The following is a 13012-nucleotide window of genomic DNA, read 5'->3' as shown; positions in this document are numbered from 1 at the left end:
TTCTCCTTGTTGTGCCTTGCTACTCCACGTAGCATACTGACGCATTTCCAGGTTTGCGATTCCCCGTAAATCTGGAAATGAGCATAGTTCCATGGGTGTTGTGTGGAAGCACCCATAGCAACACCCATGGAACACCCCTTTCATGCATAGTACTGCATGTAATGGGGCCGTATTTACAAGAACAGGACCTTTTCCTGTCCTTGTAAATATGGGCCAGTGAAATGCGCTGCCAATACATCACAAAAAGTGACGTACTGGTAGCACAAGGGGCTTGTAAATCTGCCCCTTGGCATGTCTACGTACTCAGCAACCCAGGAAGGGCTTTGGGCCTCGCAAGGGGTAATAGAGCGCTATGCAAGCACCAATGTAATTCAATGCAGCACAGTTGTGTAGTAGTCTAGAAGGCCTAGAATCTGTAGCGGTCCGTGTTTGGTACTGTTGCAGTGATTCCCAGCAAAGGTCTGACTCACAATTCAGGGGGGCAGATTTACAAGCCCCTTGCAACACTTTAGCAGTGCCGTTGCATCACTTTTGTGACACAAAGGCGGCGTGGAAAATGAGGCAAATTTATAATGTGATGCATATAGGGAGATGAGTCACGTTGTAAAGCCCTGTGTGACATTATACCTGCATCAGGTATAATGTATGCAGGGAAGGCGTTACCCCGCAGGAAAGCCTAGTAAAAGTGACACAGTGAAATCTACAAGATTTCACTGCATGACATTTGGGATACCACTGCGTCAAAACCTTACGCCTGCTTGAAGCAGGCGTAAGGAGTGACGCAGTGTTTTGGGAATAGGCCGCAACACGTACTGCTGGAGTTGCGTCTTGCTTGCGACACGACTCCAGCAATGCGTGACTTTTCGCCAGCAGAATTTCTGATCCATCTGTCAATCCTTGCGCCATAGTGCGCCGTAAGTTGCATCTATGGTGGTGCAAGGGTTTTTCACGCAGACGCAGGGAAACTGACGCATCTATGCAGATGCGTCAGTTTCTTGTAAATCAGCCCCAGGGGCTTATTTAAGACCCCTTGCGTCACTTTTGCGCCACCGGTGCATCACTTTTTGTGACGCACCAGCAGGGCAAAAAATGCACCATGTTGCATTGTATCTACAAAGTTTCACTTCTAGGTAGATGTGTCACTTTGTAAACCCCTGTACCACATTATACCTGCGCCAGATATAATGTATGCAGGGTGGGGGTTCTGACGCAAGTAAGCCTCGTAGAAGTGATAGAGTGAAATCTATGAGATTTCACTGCGTCACTTCTAGGACACAAATGTGACAATTTCTTACACCAGCCTCACAGCATGCGTAAGACTGATGCAGGCACGTTTGAAATGAGACTTGCCCATGTGAAATGACCCATTGATGGGTTTGCGTCACTTTCATGATACACTCTAGCAATGCGTCGTTTCTGCGCCGACAGATACGTCAGAAATACTGACGTCTCTATAACTGCATGCGACATGATGCGTCATACTGTAAATATGACGCAAATTCCGGCATGTCGCAAGGAGGGCGTAATGAAAAGTGACGCATCAATGTTTTCACGCAGCAATGTGTCACTTTTCATAAATGAGGCCCTCAGTGACTAAAGTGGACACAGATCAAAATGCAGAGGCTGTGTACAGACCCTCTGTATGCCTTTCTTGCTCTCCTTTAATTTCATTCTGGCTAGCTCTGCCGCTTTAATTGAAAATGCTATGTTCAAAGCAGGACAATCTTTAGATTCCAACATTAATTTGAAATGTCCGTTGGAATCAATGTTTTATACCTACATGTTTCCACGTCTCCTGCTTTTCGAGCAAATGGCCGTGTTAGACAACTGAGAAGAGAACTACTGGGTGGAATTTACTAGAGGTCCTATGGAAGGTTTCTTTTCATCTCGACATTTTTTGCATTTATTTTTGATATTGCTAAACTTTGATAAAGGGAATTGGGGGGCTTTACAACAGAAGCAGACTACATTAACATGTGATTTCTGTTTTTAGACAGGGAGAGAAAAAGGACTGAAGTGAGGTGTTCATTAACCAATTAAATCTTGCCATACCAATGAAACGTTTTTCCTATCTCCTCCCCGTCGTCCACGCTTTTTCCCTCAATTTAGCATCCGCGCTCTTTCTCTCCTACTTTATTCCTTCATTTCAGGCTCTGAATCCAAAGGGTGTATCTTGGCCACCTGAACGTTTTTAGCGAGCGCCAAATGCAGCCAGGCGTTCACTGGCAGGGTGCCAGGCTATGGTTGACCTGTTCTTTGTTGTGTTTCCTCGCAGTGTTTACCGAGTGCTTGGCATTGCTTGCTCATTGGCTTAAATGAAATATGTACGATCCCTGACAGTGTGCTTCAGGGGTTACCTGAGGTGGTCACCTAAGGAAGCATCTCTTGTGCCTGCCGGAACGTCCCTTTTCTAATGTTCCTGTGGCACAATGCGCCACCAGCATATTTATAAGGCCACCTAAAGCCACATTACGTGTCATTTCATGTCCTTATAAATATGTGCCCCTTCCAGCAGAAAACTGAGTGAAAGGGGCATTCCATGGGGGCAACGTTCCCAGCAACATCCATGGCTTTTTGACACTGCCCTAGATTTAGGAGAAATCGTAAGTCTGAAGCAGCGCCAAAAAAGTACGCCTCCCCCAGGAGGCACAATGAGGAGAAATATCTTTATTTCTCCTCTTTTTCCACTTTATGTGTGCTGCATAAAGAGAAAAAAGCTTCTTGTGATGGTTTTTATGCAGAAATGTTTCCCTTCCTGCACTTAAAGAATCATCTCCCCAACGCAGGCACCCTTTCACCATGGTGCAAAGGTGCCTGCATTGGCGCACAGCAGCCCATTGTGCGCCGGCGCAGGGCAAAAGAATAGGAATGTGTTGTATCTAATAGATACGGTGCATTCCTGCCCTTTTCTTTTGCCTTAGGGCAGTGCAGCAGGCAGCCTGCTGTGCTGCCTTACAGCACAAAACCCATAAATAAGCTGATGCACTCAAACCTGTTTAGACTTTTCTGCTGTGAGGGCCGAGGCGGTATGGAGAGGAGTGCACTGGGGGCATTGGCACAATTTATAAGCAGACTCAACATATCCACAGAACCTCCAAATGGGATAACGCATAAATCTTTTACGGTATTTACTGTTGGAACCCAGAGATACTGACAGGGGTATAGAAATTCATAGTGCAGCAGGTGTAGCAGCACCAGTGCCTTGGGTGTGAGGGGTCCACATCACCCCAATTGCTTGCTGTTTTTCACTAATGAACCAGGAATTGGAGTGCAATTTCTGTGCCTGCCATAAGGCCCAATGTGCAATTTCTGCACTACTGAGTACCAATTTTCTAGTTGGAAAACCTTCCCCACACCTGACTGAACCCACTGGAAAGGAGGCCTGAAGACTTTCTCTCAGGGCCCCTTCCTTTCTACTTGGTTTCTTCTTCGCATCTCCAAACGCCAAGGACCCTCTGGCAATACCAGATCAGGAATCAAATGTTGTAGTCGGTATCACAACTTGGGATAAAGGAACAGGTGAGGCAAACAGCTGCAAAGGGGATTGTGGTACCCCCTTCAACCCCACTGGTACACACAGGTGACTCCACTAGGACTGATACAAACCCACAGTGCTCCACTGACTGTTGGCCTTACACCGACTGATGCTAACCCCCTCCCACCCCCAATCCCACCTAATTCTGAGACCTGGTCTCGCTCTGATAGCTAAAGTACACATGTAGGATCCTGTGTGCAACAAAAGGGCACTGGCAGGCACTCTCGTGGGAGTGCCACTGTTTTCATGGGGAAAATCTATTTACAAACCAGGGAATCTCCCTTGCCATCATGGGCATGTGCTCAGGGGGTGGGAGGTATAAAAGTTGGTGAGGTACCGGACTAGAAATTTCCAGTGGTGGTAGCTCTGGCATTTTGAAGGGTGTTAGACTGGAGACTACTCGGTGCAGAGTCTTACTCCAGTACTGAGGCCACTACAGCATGTTTTGGTGCACTCAGGGTCTGGATACACAATTGTTTCCCTCAAAGCCACTTAAAAACCCGGGGCCCTGTTACAGATAGGGTGCACTTTTCCTGTTTTCCCCAAGGCACACCTTTAAGCAGGTGTGCTAGGTGCACACAGGGAAAGTGCACTCTTACATGTTGAATGCGCTGCACTCAGGACAGTCGCAGACATGTGCTGTACCTAGGGCAATCCGTGGTCCACAGGGCAGGCTGCAACCTGCTTGCACTTTCAAAAGGGGAGAGAGATCCCCTTGCAGGCAACTACAGTGAGTGACAGGACCCACCTGCCAGGGGTTGTCTGGGGGGCCGAGGGGGCCCTCTGTCATTTCTCGAAAGGGTTGTCTTTAGGGGGCGCATTGAAAGTGCGCCACCTTTTAGTGGCAACTTTCAATGCGCTTCCTACAGGCATGTTTGCCTCTGAGCCTACATTGGTAATACGGCGCGGGCGCAGAGGCAAAGAGATTCCCTCATTTGCATGAGGCCACACCCCCATGCAGATGAGAAAGCGCCCATAAAATGATAGGTCTGGCACTACATATGCACCGGCGCTATCAGTATTAGAGAAGGTGCTGCACAAGCTTGCGGCCCCTTCTGTAATGCCAAAGTGCATCGGGGCACTTGTGTAAATTTGGCCCCTAGTGTTAGACAAACTCTGAGAGAAAGGGAGTTTAGGTTACTGATCTGCCATAATGAGCTGGGTGCTCTGTTTGCATGTTTGCATCGAGGGAGGGTGCCTAGTACTAATTCCAGGGCAGACGTACTGGCAGTGCACCACAGTTTGGTGTGCACCAGGGGCAGGGGATCAGTTACTGTGCCATAGAGATAAACGGGTACCCTCGCTGGTGATGCAACTTAATACTTGTCAATGTTACTTTACTTTTTTGGTCACAGGAGCATGAATGGTTTCACTATGAGATGCCCTTATTTATTTATTTATTTATTTATTTATTTATTTATTTATATAGCGCCAGAACCGACCCCCGAAGGGGTATCTCTGCGCTGCGGACAGGCAAATGAAAAACTGAGGGACTGGCACATGATCAGAGACAGAAAGAAAAAGGTCTTAAGGTGTTTCCGGAATTGGAGGTGGTCTCAAGTACAAGGGAAGCTGGTTCCAGTAAAGAGGACCAAGGTGGGAGAAAGCCTTTCCACCCCATCTGGCCTTCCTAACTCGGGGGACCACTGGGAGGGATTTCGTTCCTTGGTCTCCCTCCTGTTCCCCTGGAATGGTCCAGTGGCTCTCACATGCAGGGCATTCAGTATTTTGACCCACCCAAAGATGGTCTGGGAGCAGGCTGTAGGTGAAGTCAGTAACTTCTCACAGATCGCAACCATGTCAAAGATGGCATCTGAAGGGAAGTGCTACCTAACCTTGAATACTTCCCTGGACAGCTCGATTATCTTGATATTCTGCCTCTAAATCCTATATCTCCTCCTAAAGTTATAGGTCCGCAGAATGAGGAATAAGGTGACAAAAAAATTCACTGCCATGGTGAAAAAAATGGTTTTGGTTGTGACTTGCCTTTTTATGTGTTGATGGATGTGGTAGAGTCCTTACAATGTAATCTTCCTTGCAATATCAGGTGTGTTGATTGTGAATGATGCTTTGCTGTTCTTTACTAATTGTGACTATATATACCGTTGTGTACCTGTGTCATATTTTAATTAAAAAGTTAAAATTCATTAAAAAATGTAGTATTTTATTTGTTTGACACATACAAATATTTTCTTTTATTTTCTGTCCCTTGACTCCATTGATTTCTGTGAAAGTGTCTTGCCCTTCTAATGATTGACCTTGTGTGATGTGTGACTTACACTAAGGGTTTTCTGGAGAAGATTTGGGAATGTTTAGTTAGTAGAACTACTGGGTAGATGTGGGTGTAGCTTTGGTGAATAGCAAGTGGCTCACTCTTTTGCGGGAGTGTCTTAGAATTTGCCTCATGTCCACCTTTCTCTTTAGCTAGTAAATGGGTACAACATGCATTTTTAACGTGTTTTTTTTGTATTCTTTGATTATATTAACTGGTACTATATTGGTCCGCACTTTGAGTTATGAGTTCCGGAGTAGCGTTCTACTTGTCGAAAAAGCACTTCTATGCCTCGTCAGGGGTAGTAAGCACTATATAAATGCAATTACAATATAATACAATGGTGATTTATTTAATGTCTACTTTTTAAACTTGCTATTATAAAGTGCTTAAATGACATTGTCCATACCTGCAATTTGAGGGCTTGGTAGATGATGATTCCTTCTTGTCTATTTTACAAATATTACAAATAAACTGCATAATAACTGAAAGAATTGTTATTCAAAATAGTAGCAAAATCAAATCAGTGAATGTTTTCATATTGGGGTACAGTGGCATTTTTAGGGTTCAGGGCTAGGTTTGGGTTTTGGAGTACAAGGGTATTTTAGGGTTCAGGGGTAGGTTTGGGTTTTGGGGTACATGGGTATTTTTAGGGTTTAACTTTTTTAATTGCAAATATATGGCAGCCATGTTTAGGTGTCAGCATGTCTTTTTTTCTTTTAGTTTTTGTGACTAGCACCCCGTTCCGACGTTGTCCAGGTATGAATTGCTGCCGGCCAGTAGTATATTGTTTTGTAGGATTTCGTTTTGATAGCATTTCTTATCTGTGGCAGGCCTGTGAAACGCTCCGATTCACAGTGTACTGCTGATGCACTTTAAAGTGCACGTTCAGTAGTATGTGAACTCGAGTTTCCCTACTTTATTTTTCCTTGCAATAATATATAGCGCAAACTCGACAACATGGCATGAGCACAATTTGCATTACAGAAGAACATATTCATTCGTGGTAGGCACGGGGAGACAAATCGATTTGCCTGGAATCACAGGATGTTGAGCTGATGCCGAGATTCGAACGTAGCTCTCCAGCTCTAAAGTTCGCAATTCTAGAACTTGTGGCGGGAGGTGTGTCTAAAAGTGTATGTCGGTTCTGCCCATCAATGAGACAGACCTGTGCATTTTTCAAATGGGTGGTGAAAAAATATGAGTATGTTGCTGGAGATGTGGGCCGCCGTGCCACCAATATACTAACCGGGGGAGGTAAACACCAATTATTCAGCAACTTTTATTCCGCATACCATCACTCCGCATACTTTCATTACGAAAGTACCATGACTCCACAATGCCACTATAACGCATGGCATTACATTTTATATGGTTTTACCACGCATTCCTTTACAACGAAATTCGTTGTAAATGCATGAATCGTAAAAGCATGTTTTTTTTATTTTTGGATATGGTAAGTATGGGTATAGGGGTATATGTTTTGGGGTACTGAGGTATATGTTTTGGGGTGTTTGGGTATTTTAAGGGTTCAGATATAGTTTTGGGATATGGGGTACAGGGGTAGTTTTAGGGTTTAGGGATAATTATGGGTTTTTGGGTACAGGGGTATTTTTAGGTTTCAGGGCTAGGTTTGGGTTTTGGGGTATAGGGGTATTTTTAGGGTTCAGGGGTAGGTTTGGGTTTTGGGGTACAGGGGTATTTTAAGGGTTCAGGGCTAGGTTTGGGTTTTGGGGTACAGGGGTATTTTTAGGGTTCAGGGCTAGGTTTGGGTTTTGGGGTACAGGGGTATTTCAGGGTTCAGGGGTAGGTTTTGATTGTGGGGTACAGGGTTATTTGTAGGGTTCCGTGCTAGGTTTGGATTTTAGGGTACAGGGGTATTTTTAGGTTCAGGAGTAGGTTTGGATTTTGGGGTACAGGTGTATTTTAAGAGTTCAGGGCTAGGTTTGGGTTTTGGGGTACAGTGGTATTTTAGGGTTCAGGGGTAGGTTTGGGTTTGGGGGTACAGTGGTATTTTTAGGGTTCAGGGCTAGGTTTGGATTTTGGAGTAGAGGGGTATTTTTAGGGTTCAGGGGTAAGTTTGGGTTTTGGGGTACATGGGTATTTTTAGGGTTTAGGGATAAGTTTGGGTTTTGGGGTGCAGGGTATATTTATGGGGTTAAGACGGGTTAGTGTTTAAGGGTGTTGGGGTATTTTAAGGAGTAAGGGTGGGTTATGATTTTGGGGTGCAGGGGTATTTAAAGGGATCAGGGTGGGATTAGCACACCATAAGAGACATGGCATGAAGGGCGGAACGTACCACACGCCCCCAGCGTTTATCACGCCCCCAGCACACGCCCACAGCACAACGCAGACACGCCCACAAAGGACTACTTTGCTGGCACGGTTCTTTTACCTTTTAAATGTATATGGTGGGCGTCTGTATAGCCTATGTCCTTCTGCAGCAACTGCCCTTTCCAACGCTGTATTGGGTGTTGTGATTGGTGCTGTGGTTCCTGAGATTACCCGCCTCAAAGGTTTGGGCTCTCTCTTTATTATATTAGTATGGATATGCATTACCGTAAAAATAACACATCAATAACTGTCACAGTAACTTGCCAAAGCCAGACCTACTGGCTTTGCCAATGCTTTTTTTGTCTGTTTGCCATCTGGACCAAGGGGGTTTCTTAACAATTAATATCAGAGCTGGGACAATGTTTATTTCATAATGTCTAGCTGGTCATAGTTGATACATACTCCTGTCCATTTAAGCAAGGGAGGGACAGGGGTTTCAGGACTAATACCGCTTACAAATTAACCTGAAGTTACAAGATATCCCTAGGGGTGTGCAAAATGTGTATCATTTGCTTTTGTGTAATTATGCAAAATTTCCGAAAAATTAGATGATATGCAAATCTAGCATTTAGCCAATTTTGGACACGGGGACGCATTTTGCTCTAAAATTATAGCAAAAAATGTACGAGTGCTGAGAACAACACTGTTTTGGGGGCGGAGGTGAGCGCAAGGTAGGTTTTCTCTCCGAGTAAAGCACGCATCAAAGCTGTACATACCACAGTAGTATTAATGAAGGCCCGTGGCTCAATTGGACCGCTGGCAGAATGCCTATTGAGGAGACCCACACATTCAAAGAGGTGCATGCACAGACACAGACACCTGCAGCCACAAACAGTGCACACATGCACACACTCAACAAAGAGGCATGCACACACACACAGAAGCATAGACGCACACACTACAGACATGCACTCACATTAACACTCAGAGTAGCATGCATGAACACACAGATACATAAAGTGAACACCCACACAAACATACCAACGAAGGCACACACTTGCAATCACACGGTGAGGTGTACAGAGACAGCCACACACACACATTCAAAGATGCAAACCGGACAGATTGAATCACAGTGGCACAGAATCTTAGAGTAAATGGCCCACAGAGGCTTTCACACACACGCGTACACACAGGGACACGAGACCCACCCCTCGAGGCCCCCCAGACACACTCCTTCAGGATCTCTGTCGTGCAGAAGGGCAGGAGCAGGGTTGATCGAGCGGAGCCCATACATCGATCTGTACGTCCAACCACACAGCAGGGTAAGTCTTGGGAGAGGTTGGCTCTGAACCCCAGCAGGGTGGGCCAGGCATATAAGGCATCTTCCTCCTCTCAGTGGCCCAATGAAACTGCAGCTTCCTGACAGATTCTGTGATGTATGGAGCGCTGGTTTCTAGAGTGGTGGTATAATGCACGGTTTCTCGGTTTACGGGGTGGTCGCTTGTAAAGTACCGGTATAATACATGTATGTTTGGGTATAAGGAGAACTCCTGTGTAGAAGGCTGCTATATTATATGTATTAAAGGTGTAGGGAAAGCTTGTGCCTAAATTACGGGTATAATGTATGTCCTCTGGGTATAAGGAGAGCTCACATAAAGAGTAACGGTATAATACATGTATGTTGGGTATAAGGAGATCTCACATGCAGAGTGCTGCTATAATACATGTATTTTGGGTACAGGTAGGTTTTCATATTTAGAGTACTGATACAATACATGTAGTTTGGGTATAGGGAGGGGTCATATTTAGAGTGCTGGTATAATACTTGTATGTAGGGTATAAGGAGAGCTCACATGTAGAGTGCTGGGATGATGCGTGTTTTGGGTACAGGGAGGGGTCATATGTAGAGTGCCGGTTTAATACATGTAGTGTAGGTATAGGTAGGGGTCATATGTAGAGTGTTGGTATAATACATGTATGTTGGATATAAGGAGAGCTCACATGTAGAGTGCTGTTATAATACATGTTTTTGGGTACAGGGAGGTGTCATATGTAGAGTGGCGGTATAATACATGTAGTTTAGGTATAGGGAGGGGGCATATGTAGAGTGCTTGTATAATACATGTATGTTGGATATAAGGAGAGCTCACATGTAGAGTTCTGGTATAATACATGTTTGTGGGTATAGGGAGGTGTCATATGTAGAGTGGCGGTATAATACATGTAGTTTAGGTATAGGGAGGGGGCATATGTAGAGTGCTTGTATAATACATGTATGCTGGATATTAGGACAGTTTCACGTGTAGCGTGCTGGTATAATACATGTATGTTGGTTATAGGGAGGGTTCATATGTAGAGTGGTGGTATAATACATATTGTTTGGGCATAGGGATGGGTCATATGTAGAGTGCTGGCAGAATGCATTTGTTGTTGGTGTGAGGAGAACTCATCTGTAGAGTGTTGGTATAATACATGTATTCAGGGCTGATATGATACATATAGTCTGGGGTGCATGGAGAGCTGAGCAGTAGGGTGATTGTATAAGGAATTCTCAGCTTCAATGTGCTGATGTGATACCTGGATTCAGGGGTGCAAGGTGAGTTTACTCTATGGGTGATGGTATAATACATGGACAGATTGATGATATTATGCATAGATTCAGGGGTGCGGGCCGGCTTATGCTGTAGGGATGTCATCTAGCTCATGAATTCTCCCTCTATCGAGAGCTCAAAGTACAGGATAATGTGCATGGATTCTGATGTCTACAGAGAACCCCGGAGTACAGGGGTGGCAGGATCCATAGGCTCGGGCGCATAGGGGATCTGGTCTGTATAATTCTGATATAGTTGACGAATATGGATTGATAGGAAGAGCTCAGAGTACAGAGCTGATCATGTGAGTGGATGATAAGATGTAAGGGGGCCTATATACAGAGTCCTGATCTTATGCATGCGTTCTGGTGTATATGGAAAGGCTCAGCCAATGTTTTCTGGGTGTCAGGGAAGCCAAATCTACATGTATAGAGGAATGCACTCAGAACTACTCAGCTATACAGTGCTGGAATGAAATAGGTGTCGTCAGAAGTGGATAGGGAGAGTCTAGCTGCAGAATACAGAAAATATGCATTTACTGAGGGGTGCATGGGAATCACAGGTGTGCATGTATTTATCTGTATAGGAAGGGTCAACATCAGGGACACTGGAATTATGTGGCAGGTGAGGGCCAAACTATGCAGCAGCAAAAGGCAAATCATGCAGTGTATTGCGGCACATTTTGTGATAGTACTACTCCATTACTTTGTCATTTCTACACTGGTCTACATTGTATGGGCATTGACTGCATCTCATTAGTACCACTTCAAGATCCAAATATAGCAATAAGCAACAGAAAGGTGGCCAGTCAACCGTTGCAAAGGGCCTTCCACTGCACTGCAACACGTGTCACTGCAATTTTTTTGTACCTTTTGAACTGTTTACGCTAGAAACATTTATTTTAATCTGCAGATTATGCAGCAGATTATCGATTATATGGCAAATGTAGCAAATCCATAACTATGTGGAAAAGCGCTGCAGCCCCACAATCGCATAATTCCAGTGGCCCTGGTTAACATGTACAATTCTAATATGAGACGGACTGAGTCTTCTTGAAAATATGGAGGGTATTGGTTATCCTCAGTCACCAGGCATTCGTCTTACCTTCTCTCTCAGGGGTTCGATGATGTCCTCATAGGCCTTCCAGTTGCGCTCGGTCACCGTGCCTGGCCCTCCATGGTATTCGAGGATCTTCTCCTCCAGAGCCCGGTTGGTCTCCTCCAGCGTCTTCACCTTGTTCAGGTACGAGGCCAGGCGGTCATTCAGGCCCTGCATGGTCAGCTTCTCGTTGTCCACCAGGCTGGATCTCCCGGACCCGCTCCCGAAGTCCCCATGGTTGGATCCACCACCATAGGTGAACCCTCCGCCATAGCCAGCTCCAACGCCATTTGAGAACCCCCCTCTGAAACCAGAGCCTGCCCCTGCTTGACGTTGGTGGTCCCAGCCCAAGGCGCTATCTCTCCCCAGGGACCCACCACCAAACCCTGCTGAACTAGAACTAGTAAAAGCTGTGGGACGTTTGATGGACATCTTAAGTCTAGGTCAGCAAAGGGAGTGTAACCTAGAACCGTTCTGGGACTTCAGCCAACAGATAGTGGCTTTAGAAGGTAGCAGGAGTGTACTCAGCTTTTCTGACAGCCTCTATTTATCAGCAGCAGGCCCCTCCTCTGCCGCCAGCCCATTGGCTGGCCACTGACATGGGCGGGGTCAGTAACGCAAGCTACAGTACAGATGAAAACCTTTGTGTGCCAGCTCCTAGGAATGCGTGGGTGCAGCCCGAGCCTTTCGCAGAAGGTAAAAGGGAGGTGAAGCCAAGGTCAAGGGGTGAGGGAAGGGGCAATAAGAGAGGAGAAGATGAAAAGGAGCAGAGAAAGAAAAGGGTAGGCGGGGTTGAGAGAAAGAAGGGCACGTGAGGAACAAGAAAGAACAGAAAACACATATACAAAAGTAGTTAGCAGATAAAGGGCACAGGCGGTGATGAAGGAAGAGGGAAGAGAGGAAGTAGTCATCAGGAAGGAGGGGAGAAAGTTGAGCGGGGAAGAAGCGAAGGAATGGAGGAAAAGAGGTGGGTAGGGAGGAAGCGAGGCGGACAACCTGGGGACGGAAAGGTAAAAAGAAACAGTGGAGCGCACTTCGGCCAGAGCTGCCGACTTGGTAACTGGGGAACCAGGTTCGAATCACGGCGTCAGATCAACTTCCTGTGATCCGGGGCAAATCGTTTCATCTCGACGTGCCTATAAAAAGGAATTTTACCTGGTATAATGTACCTTGCGCTCGTGTGAAGCGCCCCAATACCTTCGAGTGAAGTTAGTGCTATATAAAACTGCTAAGAAAAGC

The 13012-nt window shown here is 45.7% G+C and overlaps 1 protein-coding gene across 1 annotated transcript in view; it reads right to left on the bottom strand.

The window, feature by feature from the left end:
* LOC147748336 (keratin, type I cytoskeletal 19-like) overlaps positions 1-12280 on the bottom strand; it is a 34586-nt gene extending 22306 nt beyond the window's left edge. The window contains exon 1 of the mRNA XM_086936412.1: positions 11780-12280. Within this exon, the coding sequence (XP_086792538.1) occupies positions 11780-12205 (426 nt within the window). The 5' untranslated portion in view covers positions 12206-12280. The remainder of the gene's footprint in view (positions 1-11779) is intronic.
* Between the last annotated feature and the right edge of the window lie 732 nt (positions 12281-13012).

Source organism: Lissotriton vulgaris, chromosome 1_1, assembly GCF_964263255.1.
Source record: "Lissotriton vulgaris chromosome 1_1, aLisVul1.2, whole genome shotgun sequence".
NCBI classification, from domain to species: domain Eukaryota; kingdom Metazoa; phylum Chordata; class Amphibia; order Caudata; family Salamandridae; genus Lissotriton; species Lissotriton vulgaris.
Note: the sequence above shows the minus strand (reverse complement) of the source record. Positions and strands in the feature narration are given on the sequence as shown.